A 24,490-nucleotide genomic window follows, 5' to 3' on the forward strand; every position below is an offset into this window, starting at 1 on the left:
GCATAACTTTTTTTTTCAAAAAATTGAAGTCTGAAAAAGAAGTGGAAGGGTTAAAATCAATTTTCCAAACGGCACATTCACCTCCGTAGCTTAGCATAGATGGGGGTTCAGTGCAACCAATTGCTGTAATGGAGAATGAATTTTCAACTTTCATCAAAATGAATGTTATTCTCGAGCAAAATGGAAACTTAATCCAAAGAAAACACAATCTAAGGAGTCATTCAAACTGTTTATTTCAAGATGTTTTAAAACTGAGGAGAGAGTATGCACGGATCACAAGGCTCAGTGTGAGATACGATTTTTCCCAGTTTCACTACAGTAAACGAAGTTTATGTTTGCTTTGGTTTTGCATTAACTGATCCCTCTATTCCCTTCTCAGATGAGAACAGCGAGAGTGAGAGTGACTCAGACGACAGGTTTAAAGGTAAGGGGTCAGCCTTCAATAACTTGAAGTCAGCCACTGTCACAGACCTTATCAATGTACATTCTCCTGCTGCTGCACGTTGTTTCTGTCCATGGCCTATATTTTCCTTCCTGAACTATGCTAACTCCATTACTGCAGAGCTCACGAAGTTTCCAACACAGGAGCATGAATGTGGAAAGCAAGGACAAAATGAGCTGTGAGGATCTAACAAGGATTTGGCAACTGTGTCATATAATGAAGAACAGGACCTTTGATAGATTTGCTTTGTCAGCCACTTCACAGATGCTGATGTTTTCCAGACTGACTACTGGGTGCAAACTTAGAGGGATCAGATTGGATAAATATGCTCTCTTCTTATTCATACACCGCATTAAGTGTTTACAGCTAGCTGCTGTTGGAGGCAAGATTCTGGGTCTGATCCAGCGTAGCAGTTCTTATACTCTTTTATAGGTCTGCAGTCTCCAAATTGTAGAAATTCCTTTATCAGTGCACAGCACCTGCACAAACTCTGCTTGAGCCACGCCAGTAAATTAGTCCCTCATTTTCAAGAGTCCTGATACACAGAGAAAACGATAAAAAAGTTGAAGGCAGCAACAACAGATTTTTTTACTAAAAACCTATCATGTTGTTAGTAAGTGAGGGGAAAAAAGCCACGAGACTGCAGAGCTCTGATTATAAGATAAGGGGCAGGCATTTGTGTCTATCTACTGCAGATGTCACCTGCTTACTGTTCATGCAGGAAAACTTGCTGGAAAAAATTTCTTGGGGAAACAGATTTGTTCCAGATAGGTGGTGGTAAGACCACCCAGAACAGGCTGTATGCGACATTGCATAGTGATGTGTGGAAAAAGACTCATTGCTCCCTTTGTAGACAGGTACCAGCCCAAAAGCACTTTTGGTTCTATTTCTCATTGTTTCAAAAAAAAAATAGGGGTTGCTTTTGCTCATAGTCTGTGAAAGAAGTCAGACAGGGCCTGGCCTCTTTCTCATTTTTGGGACGATATTCTGATTTCACTGGCAACTGGGAAGCTTTTTCCCCCATTGCTGTGGAACAGAGGGTCTTCATTCTGATGGCTCACTAACTGACTGCTCCTGCATGACCTTATATTTACATTGATGCTCTCAGGGCATCCTGAGCCAAAGATCCATTTGTCACATGTAGCATGACAGGATTCACTGGGTCCCCGTCTGTTGGGGTGAGCTGGGCTCTTTGGTTTCACCTCTTGCAAATATGAAGCCCTGGCCAGCTGTGTGGAGCCATCTCAAGGCAGGACAAGACAGGTTATTTCATGGGATTTAGCTTCCCTAGTTGTGTAGTCGCACCAAGACCCAAGTGCTTTATCAAAATAATGTTTCATTTTTGTGTTGTTGAACCAGTTGTATGATGGCTAGTCATCAAGGGGTTTCCCATTCTTTCTGTTAATTAATTGCTGCTGTGATCAAGTGCTTGTGAACATCTTATTCCCTACCACAAGGGACAGTCTACCTTTCGCAAACTGTGGGCAGTGTGAGTGAATGTAGCTTTAAGGGATTGATGTGTGCTGCTAATAATTCATTTGCCATTGCATAGACATCCTGGTGTGAAGAGGTGGGGAAGAGCATGCAGGAAGGTCATTTTACTTAGCTGTTTTCACTTACTGGTCTACCAGAACTGGTAATGATGTTACTGACTAGTCCACCATAGATGTCTAGCGACAAGTCACTGGATCAAGGCATACCTTTGAATCAGGACTGGATGTGACCATGAATCTAAGATTGCCCTTCAATCAAATTTGCACAAGAAAAGCAATCCCACAGGAGGCAATCTGAACCTCTTTCCTTTCATTCCCCCTTCCCAGGCCTGAGATGTGTCACCCCAGAGGCCATAGGGTATTTGCATACCCACATAAGGGTTTATAATCTAGTCTTATGTGTGAAGAAAAAGCAGAACTTTGGCAAGGTAACAGTTATGAACTACAAATTATTTCAGTGCCTTAGTGTTGCATCATTTCAGTACTTGGAAAGAGTTTTGATTTATGGGTGCAATTAGTGAGGGAGACTACAGTGTGAAGGTTTGCTTTTGAAAGGAGAACATGCATGGAATAATACGCTGGCAAATTGAAAGTCCTTTGTGAATGGCTGTGGCTTACACATACAGATTACAGTCCCAGGTAATGATCTGTCTCTTTTTTTCTTTTTTTAATGCTAGCTCATACCCAGCGTCTAGTACACATCCAGTCAATGCTGAAGAGGGCTCCAAGTTATCGAACCCTGGAACTGGAGCTGATTGAATGGCAGGAACGGGAGTTATTTGAGTATTTTGTGGTAGTGTCACTGAGAAAGAAGCCCTCTAAAAACACTTACCTCCCAGAAGTGACATATCAGTTTCCCAAGGTAAAAGAAAAATTCTTACGTACAGTTCATTCTAAGATCAATAAAGGGAATAAGTGGGAAAATTAATAGAAATCTATTTTTTAAATGGAGTTAATTATTTAGCTTTCGTAATTTTTCCAAACTGATCTGTTACAAAGCAAAGGGCATAGAGAAGGTGACTGAAAGCTTTCCCTGTTTAAAAATGTATCTTTTCCAGTGCTGGAGAGTTTGGTCTGATGGTAGGTGCTTTAAAGACTGTGTTTAAATTCAGTTTCTAAATATTTCACTTCTAACTCATTTTGGCTATATTAGGATTTTTTCCAAAACTCAGTGAAGTCAATGGAAAGACTTTTGCTGATCTATGGCATTTCTCTTGTGCTCTTGCAGCAGAAAGGAATTTGAGTTAGTACTGTGTTTTAAGTGGCCATTGTGCAACAAGGGAGTTTCAGGCAATTAAAAAAAAAAATAAAAAAAAATTAAAACCCAGCAGTGATTACTTCTATTGTCCTAGCATCTATAAGCCTGTCCTGGGGTCATGCCTCACTCTGCCAAGCACAAATAAAGAACAAGCTAATGGGCCCTTGCTCTTCAGAGCTCGTTAGTAACCCCACCTCCTGAGAGGTGCTGTGAAGCTGGCACTAACAATAACTGACTGAACCTCAATTTTCTCCCCGCAGCTAGAAAGACCAACCAAGCAAATGCGTGAAGCGGAGGAGCGTCTCAAGGCAATCCCTCAGTTCTGCTTTCCGGATGCCAAGGACTGGCTCCCTGTCTCTGAATACAACAGGTAAACTCTCCGGTGCTCCTCTGCTGCACAGTGCTGATGGAGTGCATCTGGAGCAGCCACAGGCTCGCTGATGCCCAATTAAGGAAGTAGCAGTTTGAGTCTTGGCCACTTCAGGCTTAAGCAGCTGTATTTAATTTTTTTTTTTTAAGTTCTGTATTATTTTTCTTCCCTATTCTGCCTGGCTCACAGGCCTGTATGGCTGCGGGGAAGAGGTTTGAAGGTTCCTCTCAGTGCTAAATGCAAAAGCATAAATAAATGAAATATTTAAAATAAATCTTAAAAAGGACAGGGCCCTGCCCACCACCTGTCCTAGTCATTTAGCCCAGAACGCTTCTCTAACATTGCAGGACACCTCTTTATTTGGCTCCAAGCATTGCTGTTCTGAGACCTTTTTTGGAGCCGAGCTCTATGCCAGCAGAGGATCCATATCTTCCTTCCCTGGGAGATGAATGACTACAGGAGAAGGGCAAGGGAAGGGAGAGCCAGGCTTGCATTTTCTTTTTCATTCAAAAGAAACCTCAAAAAATGTATCTCTTCCACTTCCCGCCCCCCCCCCCCTCCCACATTGATGTGTCAGAACCTGTTGATCTGAGGTGTAGAAGTAGTAGAATAGGCAGAAGGGATAGAATTATAGAATGGTTTGGGTTGGAAGGGACCTTTAAAGGTCATCTAGTTCAACCCCCCTGCAGTAAGTAGGGACGTCTTCAATTAGATCAGGTTGCTCAGAGCCCCGTCCAACCTGACCTTGAATATTTGCAGGGATGAGGCACCTACCACCTCTCTGGGCAACTTGTTCCAGTGTTTCACCACCCTCATCGTAAAACATTTCTTCCTTATATCTAGACTGGATCTACCCTCTTCCAGTTTAAAACCACTACCCCCTGTCCTATCACTATAGGCCCTATTAAAAAGTCTGTCCCCATCTTTCTTATAAGCCCCCTTTAAGTATTGAAAGGCTGCAATAAGATCTCCCCAGAGCCTTCTCTTCTCCAGGCTAAACAACCCCAACTCTCAGCCTGTCCTCATAGGTGTTCCATCTCTCTGATCATTTTTGTGGCCCTCCTCTGGACCTGCTCCAACAGGTCCATGTCTTTCCTGTGCTGAGGACTCCAGAGCTGGATGCAGTACTCCAGGTGAGGTCTCCCCATATTCCCCTAGAATATGAGATGGCTTTTTAAGATGCGTGGTCTGAGACGTGTGTAAATGAAGTAAGACCTGTTCTGAGTGTGTCTAGAGGGACTTTGAACAGTTACAAGGAACTAGCATTCACCTGCAGGAATTACTGTAGCCAAGAATATGTGTGGAACTTCTTATTGGCTTACGTATGGCACATGCAACATATCCATGTTATATTCTGTGTTGCTTGGCTGCATTATTCAGTACGTGGAAGCACCGGAATAGTGAGTTATTCAAAACACTGAAGGAGAAGTGGACAACTGTGTGGTCAACATTGGTATGAGAAGCACAGAGCCCTGCCTACACAGCATTTCACGTCTTCTGCTGCCGCTCTCCTAGACAGACCTTTCATGAGCCCATGTTTGTGAAACAAGATATCCCTCCCATATACAGCTATAATTATATAAACCATGGCACTCCAGCACAAAGAAAAAGTGTTTTATATAATGCCATTTAAAACTTGCAAAGCAATCAGGAATGTTTCTCAGTCCAGGCACAAATTCACAGACCTATCCCTTTACATGTACTGTAATTATAGCCTTAAACTGTTGTTCTACTCCTCTGTCACAAATGGTACTTATCCTAGACAGGGATATAAAATGACCTGGATTTTGGAAATCTGTGTTGTTTCTGGATTAGAAAATAATTTCTCTACTCTTAGAGAATATCTAAGGTTCTCCCTTTAAGAACAAAGCAGAGTCCAAAGACAGGATCTAACTAAAGATTAAGGGAGATGCAGCATTTGAATACTGCCCTCAAAATCTGATTCTTGTGTTCCTTCCGCGGTACAAAGGGACTGACATGTCACTGAAATTCAGCACCCATCTTTTCTTATAATAAGATAGCTAGGTTGTCCACAACTGTGCAGATACTTTTGCTCTACTACTGATGGAATTTGTTCACAGAGCATGTCCAGATGATGGGCAGAGGGAGAGAAGATTCTCCAGTGGGTAGAGTCTCTCACTGGATGTCAGTGTCCCTTTCTAAATGATCTACCTTGTAGCTATGCTGTATTTCTGATATTAAGATCTGGGCAATTTATTTTCTTCTAGTGAGACCTTCTCTTTCATGCTGACTGGGGAAGATGGGAGCCGGCGGTTTGGTTACTGCAGGAGGCTGTTGGTAAGTATATCATCTTCACCTCAAAATGCAGAATTCTGTTAAACAATATCTCAAAACCATAGTCTGAACTTTGAGAGTGCCTCTCATGGTTTTAAAAGAAAACAGAGTTACTCACTTTGAAATTTGGAAATGTAAGGAGTTCAAGTGAAATAAGAATTTGTAATGGCTGTCTCAGTCAAATAGAACCCAAGGCTTGTAGGAAATGCATAAGAATGTGGAAAGTTTCTTGTGTGAGCATTTACTTTTAAAATTCTTTATATTACATGCTTTCAAGCAGAATCAGAAATACTGCAACACTGCAAACACAGGCAAATGTGGTGTTTCTAAACATTTGTGAATAGCATTTATCTCTTGGACAGCTGCTTACATCTCCAAAGTACTCTGTCAGCACTGCCTAATCAGTCTGCAGCAGGTCCGTGATGTATGTAAATAAGCCAGCCTGTTGAGTAGGAGGGCAGTCATGGTGGAGAGCAGCCCACCATCACCATTTGCTCAGGACCATTCAATAAGCTGATGCCAGTGCTAGGAAGTCTAGGTTCTCAGGCTCCTTTTCAGTCCTTGTGACCAGGGGTGGTCAAGTGGTGGTGTGGGGACCTGACTCATCCTACCAAACAGTTTTGTCTCATGACCTGGAAAGTCACTGGTTACTGATAAATTGAGAGCATGGCAGTGTGTGTATGTGTTGGGGGGAGGACGGGACGTCATAGGGAGGAAACTGCACAAAGGCTTGCAAAGTGTATTAAGGCAGGTGAAGCACAGTGCAAACAGGGGTTTTGCTGTCCATCCTGCAGATCTGACTGGATAACAGCAAAGCATACAGCAGCACCAGCCTACGTTCATCACCTCTTGGATAGGTTTGGAGCTGGTTGCAAGTGACTAGGCAGGGAGCCATGGCTCCTGTACTGTTCACATGACAGTTGCATACACTTGATTGGAGAGCTTATATGGATATTGGATGCTGCAGGAGCATTTTGCATACTGTCTGTGCAAAATGAATGTCTGAAGCAGCATTGCAAACTTGTAAATAGGTACCCCCTATCTAAGAGAATGGGACACTGTCACTTTCCCCTTCCTTCCCTCCCTGGCATGACTTCCCATTTTTCTAAGCAGGAAGCAGCTGCCTTCAGGAGCTTTCAGTGGCTTCCAGTAGATAGAGCAACCTGCTGTCATTAGAACAGCACACTCCATCCTGCATGCTGCCTGTACCTGACCCTGCTCTTACCCTGCTCTTTGTCTGTGGCAAAGCTCCTTGTCATGCAGACAGCAGATGCTCTGTCTGGGAGGTATTGCTGTGTGTGGTTCCTTTATTTGTAAGAAGATTCGTTTAAACTAACGTAACAGAAAACTTGTTTATCAATTCTGTGGGCGGTATTTGCCATAGGTAGCATCACAGAGACTCGCTTACTCTGTATAACACAATGTGTAAGTGTGGGCCACGACAAGGTTTATATGTGGAAAGGAAATGTCAATGAAGGCTTGTGTTGCAGTAAATCTAGGACTAGTCAGGGGGTGATTCAGAGATAAACAAGTGGAGCACCTAGAATGTATCCTGGCTGGTGTAAATATGCATAACAAGATGTAGAGCAGCAGTACAATTCAATTACTTTTTAATGTCTTGTCATTTAAAAGGATAATAAGGTATATTTGGAAAAAAAGTAACAAAACCTCAGAAAATGTTGACTAGAATTAAATTATGGAATGTTTCCACTCTACCAGGTAAAGGTGGTTTAAGACTTATATTTCTGGCAATGTTAACAGGTTTGGAATCATGCACAGAGCTTACGTTTATGAAATGCAAAACAGTTGACCATAGACCAGGCTGAGACTGAAATAATCAGCCACAATAAAAAAGATATATGCACAGGAATGTTGAATTAGTTTGTCAATGAAAGATTAATGTAGGCTTTTTTTACTCACTTAAGGCTCAGTGAAATCTACCCTACATTAAAGGCAACATAAAAATAGAACACTGACTTTCAGCTGGTGCAGAAGATAGGTTAGCATAGCAGGAAATACTGGGAACAGAATGAAATCAATACTACACAGTTTTATATAAATGGTGTTTTGGAGACAGTATTGGAGATTGATTTTATCCTCCATTGGCTATGGCAAAAATCAATCAACCAGATAGCAAAAAGTAATTTAAAAAAGGAAAAAAAGAAGTACTGTCTTGCTAAATCTATCTAATAATTATAAAGCTGATCTGCTGCTGCCCTGGGAGATCACTTAATTCAGGATGTTTCATCTGGTTCCAAAACCTGACATGCAGAAGCTGACGTGTCTCATCTCACTGGTACAGCCTACCCAGTAGAGGAAAGTGGAGTGATACCAATGTACTTTACCAGCTTGTCCCTTTCTGGGGCAAATCCTGATGTACCTTCTGAGAGCAAAACTGGCACAGTCTGGGGCTTAGAAAGAAAGAGGATTTTGGAAGCTGCAGAGAAACACCTTAGCATTTCTCTATCTGGGCAAATGGCAAAAGTAGCAGACATTTGCTGTTTTTTTGGATCCTGCAACCTCTTTCTGTCCTGCTGGGAGAAATGGTGGAATTGGGGTTGTTACCTGAAGTACCTTCTCCATAGGGTTCAGCTGTGGTCACAAAGCGTAATGATTTCTTGTCCCCTACAAATGTTGGTGCATGGGTGGAACAGCCTTACTGATATGTATCTCAGTGTGATATTTCTATTTACAGTCATGTGCATACTTTGTTATTTCATATATGCAAATACAGAGTTTGTACAGGCAACAAGGAGCAGGTAAATTCTGCAGGTACTGTTTATATGCCAGAGGCTTGGGCTGTAAAGCAGATTTTTGTATTTAGGTGTCCAATTTCCTGGGCAGTTTCTGAAAGCTTCAGTCAGGGTGGGTCTGATGTCCAGGAGTGCACAGCATCTCCTCTGATTAGTCCCATTCCTGACCCACAAGTTCTGTCAAATACAATAACCATAATTCAGGAACTACATGCAGTTTTTGGCAAACATTACATAAGAGAAAGGTAGGGCCATACTGTATATCATAGAACCTTAAGAAAACCCTAAAATCATTATAAACTGCTATGCTTCAAGACAAGCCAACTGCTGTGAGGCTAATTCCTTAGAACATATTCGCCAGCTGTCCTGGCGAGGGATGCTCTTGTAATACCCAGCAAGAGGTGTCCCACACCTTCTAGAGCATTTGGCAGTCCTTGGCAGCAAGCTCTGTGCTGGATGGGCCAACCAGCCTAATCCTGTGAGGATGGCTGACTGTGTCTTCTGCGGAGGTTGGTGTTAACGATTCCTTTGTTTATGAAACAATTGCTTTTTGTCAGCCTTGTTCGCCTTTGGCATGCTGTGATATGAACAAACTGCTCCACTATTTCTTTTCTGCCTTCAGATTTCAGATTCTTCCAGATCCCTTTCTTTGGGGGTGTGTGCTAAAACCCTGCCAAAACTACCTCACGGGATACGGTGACAATTATGTTCTGTTTGTACTACAAATCCTGTACAGTATCCCCTTTAAATGTATTTATATTGTTTTGTTTCATTTTGGAACAGGATTAGTATGGAATGTAACCTATTGTACCACAGCAAACAATCTGCACTTCCATAGATAGCATGAAATTTTCCAGTTACATCTTGATACCTTCAAGGCGATCGTGTAACAGCTTTCCTAGTGACTTGATGTGAGAAGTATGCATCTTCATATAAAAAGAAATGGGCGAATATATAGTAGAGATATTAACTCTCACTACTATGCCATTTTACTGCAAATAAGACATTTTTCTTTAATAACTCAGATTAATTTAACTTTTTTCCATACTAATTAATCTGTCAACTTGCTAGGCTCTTTTCTAGAGCTGTTCTCAGGCTGTGGCTCTGCGACACGCACATGTCAGCAGCAAAGATGACTTGAGCATTTCCTGCTGAGGGCTTAGCCTCACCTGATCGGTCAGGGCCCTCTCCAGCGGACATTACAATACCCCTGGTGCTACGGGGCAGCAACTTGGGCAGGGGCAGAAGGGAGAGCAGGAGCACAGGAACAGCAGGACCCACACGGTGGGGAAGGAACAGGGGTGAAGCTGCTGTAACATGAATCTGAGTGTACCTTGTAAAATACAGGTTTTTTAATTTGGTTTAGTGTATAATTTCATTTTACTAATTGCCTTGATTTAATATGTTCAAAAATTGTTTTCTAAAGGGTGTGACTGAAGTCTTAGCTCTTCTCTATCTGTGCAACCCCAAGCAGTCAGAGCACAGTGGATAGGCAAGGATCACAGTGGTGAAAGCAGGGACCTTCTCAGCGGGTTTCTCCTGACAGAGCCTCAGCTGCAAGACCCACCAGTGCTGGAAAGTCTGCAAAACTTTCCTTACTGGGAGGCCATGAATGGTCTCTGCAGCCCAGAATAAGGGTGTAGACAGCCAGAGAGACACCACGCCTGTATCCTTTGGGAGATGCTTGGATCCAGTGCATCTCCTCGGCAGCCTGGGCTGTCAGTGGCCTTATGGCTGGGATCCACAGCTGTGCCAGTCTGTTTTCTGCAGTTTGTTGCCCCATGGTTCATGGGAACAATAGGAGACGCACATTTCTATCATATAGGGCAGACATCTGAGAAGACCCAGTTCTCTGAGCAGAAAGCCTGACAATGTCAGGATTTCTTGGCTGGTAACTTTGTACTTGCAGAAATAATATGAAAACTTGCAGGGTCTGTTTCACCCTATCCTACCTCTTTCTTCCCTCTCACATAAAAAATGCTCCTCCAGCACTTTTCTAGGCTAAGACGAGCCAGCCCCAGCAGTCAGTGGAGGAGTGGATGCCTGAACATGAAGTGTGTACATTAAAACATGAAAAACAGTTGTTAGGTGGGACTAGTTCATCCTGCATTTGCTGGGGCAGGAGAGGGGAATTCGCTACATTGTGAAAGCAACTTTTGTGGCATGCAGACTAGTGTTTATGGAACTGAAAAAAGTTCACTGGAAAACCTTTTATTCCCCTTGCCTTCTTCCCTCCATCCTGTCCTCCCCCAAGCACCTTTGATAGCCCTGTGCACATTGGGTGCTCTGGCATTAGAAGTTCATGTTTCACATATAACAAGACGATTTTAAGACAAGCTTTCGGATTTAAAACACCCACAGTTTTCTCATGGTCTGAATTTGGATTGGCCCTAACAAGGAATCAAGAGTTGCCACAGAAGCTGGCTTGTGATGGACATATTCATTTTGGACTCTAAACTTTTGAATTGTTCTGATTCCTGACACCATTAAGGAACATCTCTGTTTCTGGATATGTTGGCTTGCTGGTGAGGCTAGGGCTTGTGTGGCCATGAGGATGTGATTGTGATCTGATCTGACACAATAACCTGATTTCTGCAAACCTCCTTTTCAGTCTCTGTATTCATAGGTCCATCATTCTTTAAATTAAGCCAGCAACAAAACAGCAGACTTCCCAAGAAGGAGCCTTGCTGGGTTTTCAGCATGTCTCTCTCTTTCTAAAACTGCCAAGCCTTATCCAGTATATGCAGAAAAATGTTCATGGGAGGCATCTCCTCTATCTTCTTGATGTCATACATTCAAGCTATGCACACCATCAGCTTGTGTGTGGCTCTGATAGAACTGAGCAGGAGAAATATGCTGGGAGGTTATTCAGGAATATCGTGTTTCCCTGTTTAAACTTTGGATTGAATTTGCAACTTTCATTGTTCCAAGATCAAGACAGTCCTAGAGCCAGGTAGAATTAAAATAGCGTCCTTTTCACTCTCCTGCAGAAGGGAGTAAACATTACACAATATGTGTGTGAAAATGGCATTTGCATTGTCATTTAGAGTTAAGTATTTTTATGTACTATCTCTGTCATATGATCATTGCTTTAATTACAGCTAATTGCAATTGAAGCATCTACAATTCTGGTCTCAAAGGGAGCCCAGAATGTTAGAGGCTTATGCAGAGCTAATGCATGTGATTTGCAAAGGCCGCTTCCTTCAGACAATTCAGCTGCTGCTGTGCATTTGTGATGGTCCTTTTTCACCTGGCCTTGGGGCAGCCCATAGTGCTTCCTCTGGTTTTCCTAATAATGCTCTCTGGGGAATTATTTACATCTCAGCCGAGATGTCCTGTCCCATTTTGGGGAGGAAGGAGCACAGCCTTCTGGAGTCTTCAGGTTGATGCTAGTCTGTTTCTTGCTGCACTCCTGCTTCTTTCAGATGGCGGGTACGACTATGATGCATGTTTCTCTTTCTTGCTGTTTGGTAGGTCTGTTTTTGCTGCCTTTCCTCTCCACACAGTGTATCTTCAGGTAGATGGGAGAAGCTGGGAGGGGAAGTGCAGGAGGAAAAATGTGTTTGGTTCCCACTGCTTTGGTTCCTCTGATGTCAACATGCTGGGACTAGCATTCCCCAGTTATTCCTGGGCCTGTGAAACCAGGAGCTTTCCTGACACTCCACAGCCTCCCCAGTATCTTAAAAAACCCAAACCACTAAGTTATGTATCTGAATGGCTGGCAAGTATGCACGCTGCAGGGACAGCCTGACTTGCTTTGAAAGCAGGTCTGTGCAGTGTGTGAGAGACTCTCAGTGCTATGCCAGATGGGGAGGAGCTCTCTGAAGGCTCCCCTAGATTTCAAGCACATGGGCAGGGAGGTGTGATTTGAAAGAGAAAAATGGCAGGATTATTTTCTGGAGTAAATGCCTTCTGTTTCTCCTGCCAAAGCAGGTTTTGGAGTGGGCTTTAGTCAGTAAACTTCAGATTAAACTCACTATAAAAAAGATTGTCTTGAGCCACTTGCAGACCAGCCCTGATGCAGATCTTAGCTCCTCCATCTCATAGCCAAATTCTTGTCAGTTTATGTTCATCCTCTTGGGAAACTGTCTCATTACCAACAAAACCTATTAGCATTTTCATTCGTGATACTGGACTAAGGCTGAAAATATCCTGGGCTCCATGAAAACAAATTGAAAACAAATCAAAAGCAAAACATCATCCCCTCCATCCCTCTTCTTCCAGGAGGAGTGCAGTGCATCAAGCTAGAGTCACTCAGATGCCTCTCAGCTGTGCTACTTTACCATACAGCTTCCCTGAACTGGACCTATTCACTGTGTGGAAGAGTGAGCCTTGGAGAACATGACTCCAAGGCTTTGTAGCTACCTTCTAGAGCACAGCCTGCAACTTGGAAGCACTCCCTTCTGGGAAGAGAGGAGGTTGAACCAGTACTGTTGGCCAGACCCAGTGCCCAAGTCTCACCTAGTGAAGAGAGAGGAGGCCAGACAGAGCAGGGAGGAGTGTCATGTCCCATACGATGTTTTTCTGGGAAAGAAGCAAACTAAAGCACAATGAGCAGGTGTTTTAGATCCATCTTTGAGGTGTAAACTAATGGCTGAGAGGGGAGGTTATGTGAAGAGTTGCCAGTGTTAGAAATTTGAGAAGTCCTGTCCCTCAGAATGGCTCTGCCCAAGGCTTTTGCTTGCTGCCTCTTACAGATGATTTGTATGCATCTGGGAGGCTGTGCTGTTTGCAAGAAAAAGTCTCTGAAATAACAGAATAGGATGTCCTATATGATGAGCGCAAGGAGGGAAGAATCCCAGCTCTCAGAGACATGTAGCCTTTAAGACTTTTGAAAGCAATGATGTTTCATAAAGAAGAATCTTTGAGTAAGTGCTAAGCAGTTATTGTTTCTGGTCTTATAGATGACCCAGGAATGTGATGTTTTTACTGGCACTCAGTGAGACAGCTCTTGCTTGGGAGCTATCCAAGGGTCCTGGCATGGCTTCGGCATTCCTGTAGATTTGACACAATGATTTTAACCAAAATCCCACATGCTTGATATAATCACTCAATGCCTTTAGAAGGGGTTTTATACCTAATATGGACAAAAAAGGGCTCTGCTTTTTCAGAGATGTGACGTGTAGTGAGCAGGTTTGGATCCAGAAATAGACTCATCTGTATTCACTTAGCTTTGGTATTTTTTTGTGGTCTTTATTATAACAGGCAGGCACCTGCTGACTGTCCAAGTCTAGATTGCAATATTCAGATTTAAAAAGTACAGCTATCCCTCAGTTTCTCTTGACTGACATCTGTGTGGCATGTAAATGTCAAACACACCGTGGGGAAGTTAATCATTGTATCAGCAGAGTCTAATGATGAGACAAAGATAAAAATGTACTGGCTTTCTGTGTGGATACAGAGGAGATGATGAGCCACTTTGGCTAAATGTACAAGTGGGCAGAAGCTGATGGAAATAGTGACTTGAGCTCCTTTATCACAGAGTTGTTATTAATGGAGATGATTCTGTCACTGCTGCATATCAATAATGTACAGCTGTGGAAAGAGCCTAAGTGATGCCAAGTGATTCTTTTACAGCCATTTTTCACTCCATGTGGCACAAGTGCAGCTGACTCCATGAGATGCAAGGAAGTACGCAGCCTCGCCTCTTGTCTCAGACCCCACTTTCAGCTTTTTGCTGCTGCGGTACTGGGGTTTGCTAGCATACCTGCAGCCATTCTGTGCCATGATGGACGTAGCTCCTGGATGAGGCAGCATCAGGACTTCCTTGCATTTTATCTTGGGGACTCCTTGTGACTGCATCTGAAGTCAACAAGCTGCCTTGTTAAAATAACAGCCCCTAGCAACTGTGTGCCTGCTGATCTGGTGAAAATCAGTTGCAACTACACAAAACTGGAATGCTGCATCACAGCTTATTAAAAATACAGTGGGAAGCTGCTATACATGGATGTCACTGCCATCTGCGTGCATTGTACACATGCAGGACACAGGCAGACCAGCTCTCTGCTCTGAGGACCTTGACAGTGAGGATGGTTTTTCTAAAGTGCTCAGTATTGGCCTAATTCTACTTCTTCTCCAGTAAATAAGCTGAATCCAGCAACTGGTTGTGCCCTTCTTTCACACACAGTCCGGACAGGCCTTTCCCTGCAGCGTTATAGGCAGGGTTGCAGAGTCCATTATGCTGAGGGAATATGTGTTAGTTATGCCAATTTAAACCATTTGCTTCTCTAGGAAATATCTTCAGTACGATGGTTATAGAGGACGGTCTTCATAGTTTTTTTGGGTTTTTTTGGGAGATGTGCATCATACTTGCCACTGTTTAAGTTATTTAAGAGTTTCATGTTTATCGTGCATTAATCTGAGGAACTTAATGATTTAGCTCATGCAGCTTGTCTTTGTTTAGGTCTATGAGCTTGCTTTCTGTAAGCTGAACTCTCTTTGAACATCATGGAGTGAGTGGGGAACTAAAGCCGTCATAACCTCCTTTAGCATTGTAGTTCTCATCTCCCAGCACGTGGCCCCACTCCTTGTGCCGCAGCAGGAGCAGAGAACAATGATAGCACAGGCATGAGTTACAGTCGTAGTTAAATGTGCTTTTATGGCTGAAAGCTGGAAAGATATTGGAATACAGCTCCAATGCACTCTGATTTCCAAAGTGGATAAGCAGTATTTATGCTTTTTAGTTTCCTGTCTTATGGAAGAAATATGATGCTTTTCCAAGAGTAGCTATTTTGATGGAGAAACGGATAGTGAAAGATGTCACATGGTGGCCAACTGTGTGATCAGAGAGAGAAGTGTATTTCCTTATGACTCCAAATTCATATGTAATTTCAATCTCCTTTTTACTGTTATCAGCCAAGTGGAAAAGGCCCACGCCTACCTGAAGTTTATTGTGTCATCAGCCGGCTGGGGTGCTTTGACTTATTTTCCAAGGTAAGAAGTTTTTTTTTTTTTTCAGTATTACTTTTTAATTTGATTGTTTACTGAGACACATCTGCAGTGATGAACCAGATGAGAAGAATTTCTTCCTTTGATGGGAGATAACTGTGTTTTACAGTTGCTGTTTTGGATATTCCATCCCTATTATTGGGTTCATCAAAGAATGTCTTATTACTTCTGTGACTGAGGCAGAACTTGATTCAAAAAACATCTGGGTGTCTGTATGATCTGGCTGACTGAAGTTTTTTCCATTGTTTTCTAAAGCCGTTCTGTGCTGAGCTGTAATTCTTGGCATCCACAGTTTGAATGATGGGCCAGTACCACTTTTACTCCAATACCCTGTGGAATGACGAGCTTAAGAAAAAAGATTATTTGATAAGTGTATTCTATATGCTTAGCTCTATTGACATTTTTTTTTTATCCTAGGAGGCTAGGAAAGCATGGATAACCTTTTAACTGGCCTCCACGTTAATGAATCCAAAGTTGCGTCGTATGCTGATGTAGTTTACCTAGGTAATACATTTCTTGACACAAGAGTTTCAAGACAATGAGTAGGGCATTGCAGCTGAACTGAGGGATTGAATAGCCATAGAAACAGTTAACTGCCAGTCAGCTCCAGAGCCGCAAGCATTCTTCTTTTGTAAGACAAAAGATTATTAAAATTAACTATTAATAACATTTCTGATTGATTAACATTTGAAATATCTCTCTAGCTGCCAGTTTAGGGCCTCCTAGTCCTCTGAGAGCATGTCCTGCAAAATCCAGTGAGCACAGAAGAGCTCCTATCCTATCGTATAGGATTTGCTGGTGATCTGTGGAGAACAATGATATATCTAATGTCAAATGGCTGTCTTCCCCTTTTCCAATTTCAATACAGTGTTCATAGAAATGTTTTAATTTGCCAGAGATTTTCACTTCAGATATGGGAAACCTCACAGAATTTACACAGGTTTTTCTTGTTCATGTGTATAGGAATAAAGTTGAAAAGAACATGTAAATCATCGAAGTTAATAAAAATCATAGCATTTATATTGTTCCTATGATCTAATACAGAATGTTATCTTCAAAGCAAACTTCAAGCTTTTCTAGATAAAACTTTGTTTAACACAAATCTTGCGTGAAGAAAAACAATTGGGTTGCAACAGTTAATTGCAATTCTGCTTCTGACACCTTTCATAAAGCTCTGAAATCAAGGGTTTATAACAATGTCTCTTAGACATAATATGTATCTAAACACAGATATCTGTGAGCAAAATGGAATGCCTTGTTCTGGCAGGATAACACAGCTCACCAAACATGTGGTATGGAGAGATGTCCTGAGGCTCTTTGTTTGCGTTTATGTTTTTATCTAATTTTGATAGTGCACTAATTTTCAAAGGGAAACTTGTGAGAGGGGAAAAAACCCCAAAAATTGAAAAAAAGAAAATTCAAGTATCCTCCTTACAACCAAGTAACGTTGTAGCTGAGGTATAAAGTCTGCAGCAGACAAGGAAGGTCATACCAAAATTGCAAATAATCTGCTTTCCCAGTTCAATCTGTCACTTGAAAAAAAGTGTCTGATCATCCAGCCAAAGTGAACCCAAGGCTGACGACTGAGTGTAATTTCGCTGGCTTCAGCAGGGGCTGTTCCCAGCCATTGTGACAGGCAGGCCCTGGCCACACGGGCCTCAAAGCCTTGGTCTGTGCAGGAAGGCTGGCTCCCGCTCAATCGCATATTGGGCCCTGAATGGGGCTGTAACACACCTGTGCTCTTTTTCAACTACCGGGCTGGTGTAGGGGCTGGGCTGCAAAAGGACCCGATCACGCTGGAGTCTGGCCACAGCGGTACTGTCCTACAAAGCGCTGCTCCCCTCCTGACAGTACTGGCGCTGGGGTGAGAGCCGGGTGTTTGGCAGCACGCAGGGCTGCCTCCAGCCTGGGGCTGGATCTAGCACAGCTCTTTAGCACACACTCCAAGCACCGCATTTGGAAAGGGTTTGGACAACACAGCTGTTAAATGAAGGAGGAATATTTTGAGCCTTAGCATGCCTGTTGATTTTGAAGAAAGATGTGGTGTGGATGGAGACAGAAGTTCTTGAAAAGTAAGACAGTCTATTTTTCCAGTCTAGTAAGACGAACCTGGGCTGTCCTCATTGATAAATCTGGTGAGAGGAAAACAATCATGATGGTGCACTTTGCTGAATTAGTGAAAACAAGAAACAGTTGTCTTTACAGAAAAATTTGAGTGATGAAAGACCATGAGATATTAAACCTTGGATATTATTTATCAGAAAAGCAAAAGGAATCCTCTGGTTTAGAATGTTTATCATCCTGTTTCTGATAGCCTGCATTATTTTCATGTCCCTCAAAGCCTTTTATGCGCGCTGCTGTAATACCTACTGCTAAGACAGACTTGAGAACCACAGGTATCCTTACTTGTGGCCAGTTCATTTGGTCATGGTTTCAACAGATGTTTTTGACTATTTTATCTTCTGAGTTCTCTCTTCAACTTTTATTCAGTTTAAATGCTCCTTTTTATTTGTATTGTGAAGGTTGTCAGGACTGGAATATGACACACACGGCCCCCAATGCCAGTAACATAAAGCATCAAATAGCAATTGCAGAAAAGGAGATGGGTGTTGGGCACATTACAGTTGTGTGCTGGCAGTGTGCAGGAGCACTAAGGGACCTGAGGCATAGCCTTGGTTCATTACTACTTCCCATTAGGCAGCTGATTTTGTTTGGTGAGGATAGTTGTTGTGCTGCAAATTACATCAAGAATGACATCCATATCTTCGTTTATGGTTATCTGCCACTTCCACAGACTGGAATACAAGCTACGTATATAGGGCCAGCTTTGCTTTAGTTAAGTCTTTACTATGTTGCAAAGAGGAAGGGGAAGCTATGCACCAGTGAATGCCTCTGTTGGTGTTTGGTGTCACTAGCTATCGTGCTTCTGCTTAAGTATCTCTCAATGTTCTGTTTCAGTGAAAAGCATTTCCAAGAGAAACAAGGCAAAATGCCTGGCTCAAACCCACTAACTCTTGTATGGCCTTTTACTCTTGAGTGGTGGTTAAAAGATCACCATTTCAGGTCAAACCACTAACTGCTTTGAAGCTTGCTTTCTTGTCTTCTTTAGGTTTATCATCTATACAGTCTGTCTAATGTGGGAAAACTTAGCTGTGATCTAATTTATGTTGGCCCATGTGACCAAAGAGAGAAGAAAATAATAGTCCTCTCTATCTGTAAGAAGTTCCATCTGCTCATTTCAAAACTAGATTGCCTGCTCTGTGTCATGTCAAACAGAAAATGACCTTAATGCAGGCACCCAGTGTAAACAGCTGGGCATGCTTCATGAGGCTGCTCACGGCTGGCTCCAGCTCAGCACAGACTGCGACGTGACTGCTGCAGCCACGGCCGGGACTCTTCCAGGAGCTCTTTCCTGGTGGAGCACTGCTGGTATCATGGTGTGGCAGGGTTGCTTTTCTTGCTGGTCTGGCTTTTTCCTGCCCTCTCAGTTGAAATGGAAGAAGTGCTCAGGGCGGAAGAAAGTGCTTCTCCTTAATACAAATTTCAAGATGTACCACTGAGATCTGATGCTGACACCTGGTCTGTCATCATGGAATTTGTCTTGATCTTTCTCTCCTTCAGCTCACCCTGTTGTTCAGGCAAAATCCCAACAATATAGATCCCTTTTGCCATGGTGAGTCTTCTGTCTCCTTTCTAGATTTATTATTACTTCCTTGTCTCTGTGTAACTGCATTTACAAACAGGCTCCATTTTGTAACTGGAAAAAATATTTTTAGAGTATGATCGAATCCCATGGCTTTAACAGTCACGAAGAAATGCATGGCAGAGGAGAATTAAACTTAGATCTGCCATGTGCTTAGGCACATGTGGGTCAAATGATGCTTCAAAAGTGTATGTGGTGCTGACATGTTCTGTCTCTTTCTCTCTTATGTCTTACTAATGGATCAGATCCTGGATGAGGTTGAAAGGAGAAGGGGAATATCTGCTGCCTTGGTTTATCCATTTATGAGGAGTCTAATGGAATCTCCTTTTCCTGCACCTGGAAAGACAATCAAAGTCAAAACTTTTCTGCCTGGAGCTGGAAACGAGGTAAAAAGCGGCTGCAAACATTAAAAGTCAAAGCCTCCCCCTTCACCACTCCAATATCAAACAGCAAAAGAAAAACAGGAGGAAACATATGGATACTGCAAGGCATGTGAGGTGGCACACCCTCAAAATGAGCAGTGGAGGAGCTGCACCGGTGTTGATATGCTAATGCTAGTTCCCATTGATGATTATCAGTCAATTTATTGTTACATATTTGTTATTTTACATTTATTAATAAGTTGTGTTTAAGAAAAAAAACACAACACACATGTCCTAGTATGCCTGGCCTAGTGTAGTTAACAGAATGACAGTGTTGCTGGGCTTTATCGCAGTGATAACAAGCAATTGTAGGTTTCCCATGCTGACTGTACTTGAACAGTTCAGCATCTGGTTGTCATTGCAAACCTCATTACTGCTGGTCCTGGCCTTGGTAGGAGGAGTGACCAGCAGCATTTAAATGGCTCTTTTTGGCAATAAATACCCTTTAACTGGCCCTCAAAGAAATAGTCTATATTTGGAAAAGCATGTCATGTAAAAGTTTTTGTGTGTGTGTGCGCGCACATATAATAGATTTAATTTCCTTTTATTACTGACTCAAGTAGCTAGAAGCCTAGAATTATACAACATAGGTCTTACTGGAAAATGGCAATATTGGTGCCTTGCTTAAGAAGTTTTTTGTAACTTGAGGCTTGCTAGTCATTTGCCGTGTCAAATTCTGCTCTCTGCATGTCCTTATGTAAGTATAGAGTAGCTTCACTCAGGTGGGTGAGCATATAGAAGAAATACATTACTGCAGATAGGAATAGAATTTGGCCCAGTTAGTGAAAGCAGGAAAAAGAATTCCCCTCTAGGGTTATTTTACACTCCTTAGGGTTAGTTTTACAGTGCTATTACTATTTTTACATTGAATCATATTTTCTCCAACTGTAATGCCACTGAATTCAAGGAAGTGGGCCTGTAATGTCACTTGGTATGAAATGTAAAGGGTTCCTTGTATAAATGACTTACAAGGCATGTTTAAGTCACAAGCATTTTCTCCTGGAGAAGCAAACGAAAACTGAAAGGCTGATTGGCCTAACAGTGGTAAGATCTGATAGTGCTTTTTTGATGTGAATATATCTGGGAACTATGGATCTGCAACTTCTCTATCTTCTGCTCAAGCTTCTGAACTCTCTCAGAGAAAAACATTGAGATAATTCCAAACAAACAAACAACTCTCTTCTGGCTGAGCTTTGCTCTCTGTTATGCTAGTACAAACTCGTTATTTAAATGGAATGCACTGGCTTAATTAGGAACAGAATCTTGTCCTTCCATTGTGGCTCCTCTGGCCTAAACAAAGATGATGATTAATTGGGAAGTAGACAGTGTATTTCTTTGTGATGAGCAGACTGAAGCAGAAGGCTTTGCCAGGCAACCGAAAACATCCATGGCATTTGTAAAAGCTGCTGTAACTTGCATTGCATCCTACCCCGCAGCAAGATTTTAGTGTTGGAAGTTTTGCAGTAAAACCAGCTCCTCATGATTTGGCACATAAACGTGATTTGAGCTTGCAATCCCAATGCTAAGGAGCGGAAGTGGGCACCTTCACTGAATATGAGAAAGGGGTAGGCAGGCAGTGTTTCCCGAGGAGGTATTCATAGTACACCATCACTCCACGATGCCATTCTTACTGCTGTTTGAAGCAACAGCTGAGTGATGGGTATATAATACTCTGGCACCATAATGTTTCTGTACTTCAGGTTTTAAAAAAAAAACCAGATCTGTACACTGTTCTAACAGTGACTTTCTTTTTACAGTCCTGTGTTACTGATCACAAACAGTATTACAACTAAACTGGTATGAACAGGTTTTGTTTCCGGTATCCTGTGGTCTTGCTGCTGATCATATCCTTAAAACAGTGTGATTTTGAGGATTTTTGTAAGGGCTACTCAAGTTTAAACGCAATACAGTATGCTCGTGGAATGTGGTGTCATGTGCATGAAAACGTAAAAGTGGTCTAAAGCAATAAAGTGACGGTGATTTTTGGATGTACGGAAAGGAGGAGATATATACACATGTGTGTTCCTGTTAATATGTCTTCAGAGATTTAAACACAGCTTCAGGCTGGCCAATTTTTCCTCTTTCCCTTCTGTTTCCTCAAATCCCTCAGTAGCTCATCATTTGCTGTCTTGCACTTCATATTTTTCTTCCTCTGTAACTCCCTTCTTCGTGTTATTTTTCCCTCTATTTTCTGTCCTCTGCCTTCAAGTTCCACATCTGAGCATGTCAATTGCAGAGTAAAAGGAAGATATAATAAAGGAATCAAGCAAAAGGCATTTGAGAAAAGGAAGGAGAGGGCCTGAGGTCATGGACGAAGTATGAAAATTAGACTTTAAAGGGATGTCACAAGTCACCATCTAAGACCTTTTCCTGACTCCCCAGTTAAGTATATATATGTACATATCTCTATGACAAAAAATGGGTTTTAAACATTTTGTAGTGAATTACACATCATAGAAGAGTGAAAACGAACTAAATTTGGTTTAAATTTTGCCTGGCCTTTAAGTTCAGTCCCTGGCTCCTACCTAGATGTGAATCTGAATTGCTAGCCAAGTTTATAACCAAATTTACCTTGTTGTTATGGCTGTTTTAACTCTGTAAGCTTCCAGCTCTAGTGTTTCCAGTTTGTTACTTGCTTCATACTGTTGACTCAGCCAAGCTTTACATCTCTGGCAGGGTGTTTACAAGGCAGAATTATGCTTCCCTCGGAAATGACAGCAGATTTAATGCACAGAACTGTATTTTGGGAAGAAGAATGACTTGATAGTGAATTGTGTAATACACCATTTCTCTGGAGCGCTGTGCCTCCAGCCTCAGTTTGCAAAAGAGGATGGGGGTCATTCTCTGTGTCCCCTCAACAGGAAAGCATGGAGTGGTGCTGGAGGGCCTGGGCTGGGGTGCCGGGCGCTCCTGGTGCTGTCAACCCTGACCAGTGGTGCTGACTGATGTTTGTTGGATGTATTCAGGTCATTGAGCTGCGTCGGCCAATGGACTCACGCCTGGAACATGTGGACTTTGAATGCCTTTTCAAGTGCCTCAGCGTTCGTCAGATCATCAGGATCTTTGCTTCTCTCCTGTTGGAGCGGCGTGTGATTTTTGTAGCAGATAAGCTCAGGTAAGTGGCAAAGGGAGCTGAACCACATGTTGTTCAGGACAGTACTATCTCCAGATACAAAAAGCTTTATGAAATGTCCAGAATGGTTGTCAGATGTGAGGATCCTCTCACTGTAGGATTTAAACAATTTTTACATCAATGGAAGTTATTTGCATCAGGTGAGGAACGCATTTTCTGGTGGTCACTAGCTAAAAGCCGCTTGTTCTGTCTTACTTTCTTGTCTGTAAAATGGTGATACCAATACTCACCTGCTTCATAGTCAGTAAATGTTTGCACAGGGTTTTGAAGCAATATAGTCCTAGCAATATTCCATTTCAGGCTTTGGAACAGAGTATTCATAAACTGTAGCAGAGATCACCTCTGAGGTGCTTTACCTTGTGGCCATGCAGTGCAGCCAGGCAGGGAAGTAGGGTGCTGAGAGTTCACCTCCGTGCAGTACAGAGAGTTTGTAATGGGGCTGGGTTTCAAATCCTGCACTACCAAACCCATCCAGTGGGAGTGTTAAGAATGCTATTACGGTCCATCCCCACTAGTTAGGATATTTTTCTGGGTGCTCATGTGACCAGAAAACATTTCCTTTTCGAAGCTCCATCTTGGGCTCCTTGCTACATCCTTTCAACACACCTCTTACTTCCCTGCCCTTTGATTGCAATCTCCCCTCCTTGGCTCCTCTGAGGCATGAACTCACCCCAAGGTGTAAAGAGTGAGAGTGACAGGTCACAACTCCACATGGCCTTTACCAAGGAAATGGGATCTCTATGTAGGCTGCACCCCTACCCCGCAGCAAGGAATCATCCCTTTTATAGATGCTTCTGTAATGTGTATAGAAAAATGTGGACATTGTAAAGAAGATGTTCTTCGCTGTGGCATGATAAATAATCAAAGATGGCAAATAAAAAATAAAGACCCTAATTTATTAGACTCAGGAACATCCAGCGTCTTTTAAAAGGACACAAAAGACTGTATGGGTGGTTAAAACCACAGATGGATCTACCCAAACAAACTCTGTTAAACACTTTATCAGCCCTGACCTACTCTGAATGACCGCCAGAAATAATAGCTGCACTTAGTGGCGGCCAGTGTATATAATAGCAAAAATACTTTGCATAGTAAAAGCTTTACAACCTTTAGGGGAGAATTTCTTAAAGCTGCAGACCCTTCTCAGGTTATAAAGTTACTTCCTTAGCAGTCTTTTTTGTTGTCTAGAACAGGAACATTTTATTTCATCCCTTCCCTTGTCAGTAACCCTTAGTTTGAATGACCATTTGGGGTGACTTAATTTCATATAAACTCCCAGTGAGAGTTGTGTAGCTAGTCCAGGGTTTCTGCAGTACTTTAGTAGGTATGTGAGTCATACCATGAATATTGGGGCAGGTGGCTTTTGAAAATACTGCTGGCGTGTTCCTTCTGACTCTTTTTCTACACTGATTTGAGTGGAAAGTCACAGAAATGGTACAGAGAAAATGAGGGCTGTGCTGCTGCCAACTGTTACTCTGCTTCAGGGTTCCCAATCACCCCTTTGTAATGTTGTCCTGGTTTGGTAAAGTACCCCGAGCCTCAATCCGTGGACCGCAGGCACAGTACTGCGGGGATGGCTTGCTGCAGGAGACACCCTCAGCCCTGAGGGCTGGACAGAAAGCAGCTGTTCCGTGGAGTGTTTCCCTGGGACAGCTGGCCTAGCCGATGTCATA

The 24,490-nt window shown here is 42.5% G+C and overlaps 1 protein-coding gene across 5 annotated transcripts in view; it reads left to right on the forward strand.

Moving 5' to 3' along the window:
* The window catches only part of DENND2B (DENN domain containing 2B), a 74,091-nt gene that overhangs the window by 25,370 nt on the left and 24,231 nt on the right, over positions 1–24,490 (forward strand). For 3 of the 5 annotated variants that reach the window (XM_059825667.1, XM_059825668.1, XM_059825671.1), the window contains 7 exons: positions 380–424; positions 2,613–2,797; positions 3,454–3,563; positions 5,792–5,861; positions 15,467–15,544; positions 19,508–19,648; positions 22,651–22,799. In XM_059825667.1, coding sequence (XP_059681650.1) covers positions 380–424; positions 2,613–2,797; positions 3,454–3,563; positions 5,792–5,861; positions 15,467–15,544; positions 19,508–19,648; positions 22,651–22,799 — 778 coding nt within the window. The remainder of the gene's footprint in view (positions 1–379; positions 425–2,612; positions 2,798–3,453; positions 3,564–5,791; positions 5,862–15,466; positions 15,545–19,507; positions 19,649–22,650; positions 22,800–24,490) is intronic. The other 2 variants (XM_059825670.1, XM_059825669.1) reach the window with 2 other exon arrangements.

Source organism: Gavia stellata, chromosome 17 (genome assembly GCF_030936135.1).
Source record: "Gavia stellata isolate bGavSte3 chromosome 17, bGavSte3.hap2, whole genome shotgun sequence".
In the NCBI taxonomy this organism is placed as follows: domain Eukaryota; kingdom Metazoa; phylum Chordata; class Aves; order Gaviiformes; family Gaviidae; genus Gavia; species Gavia stellata.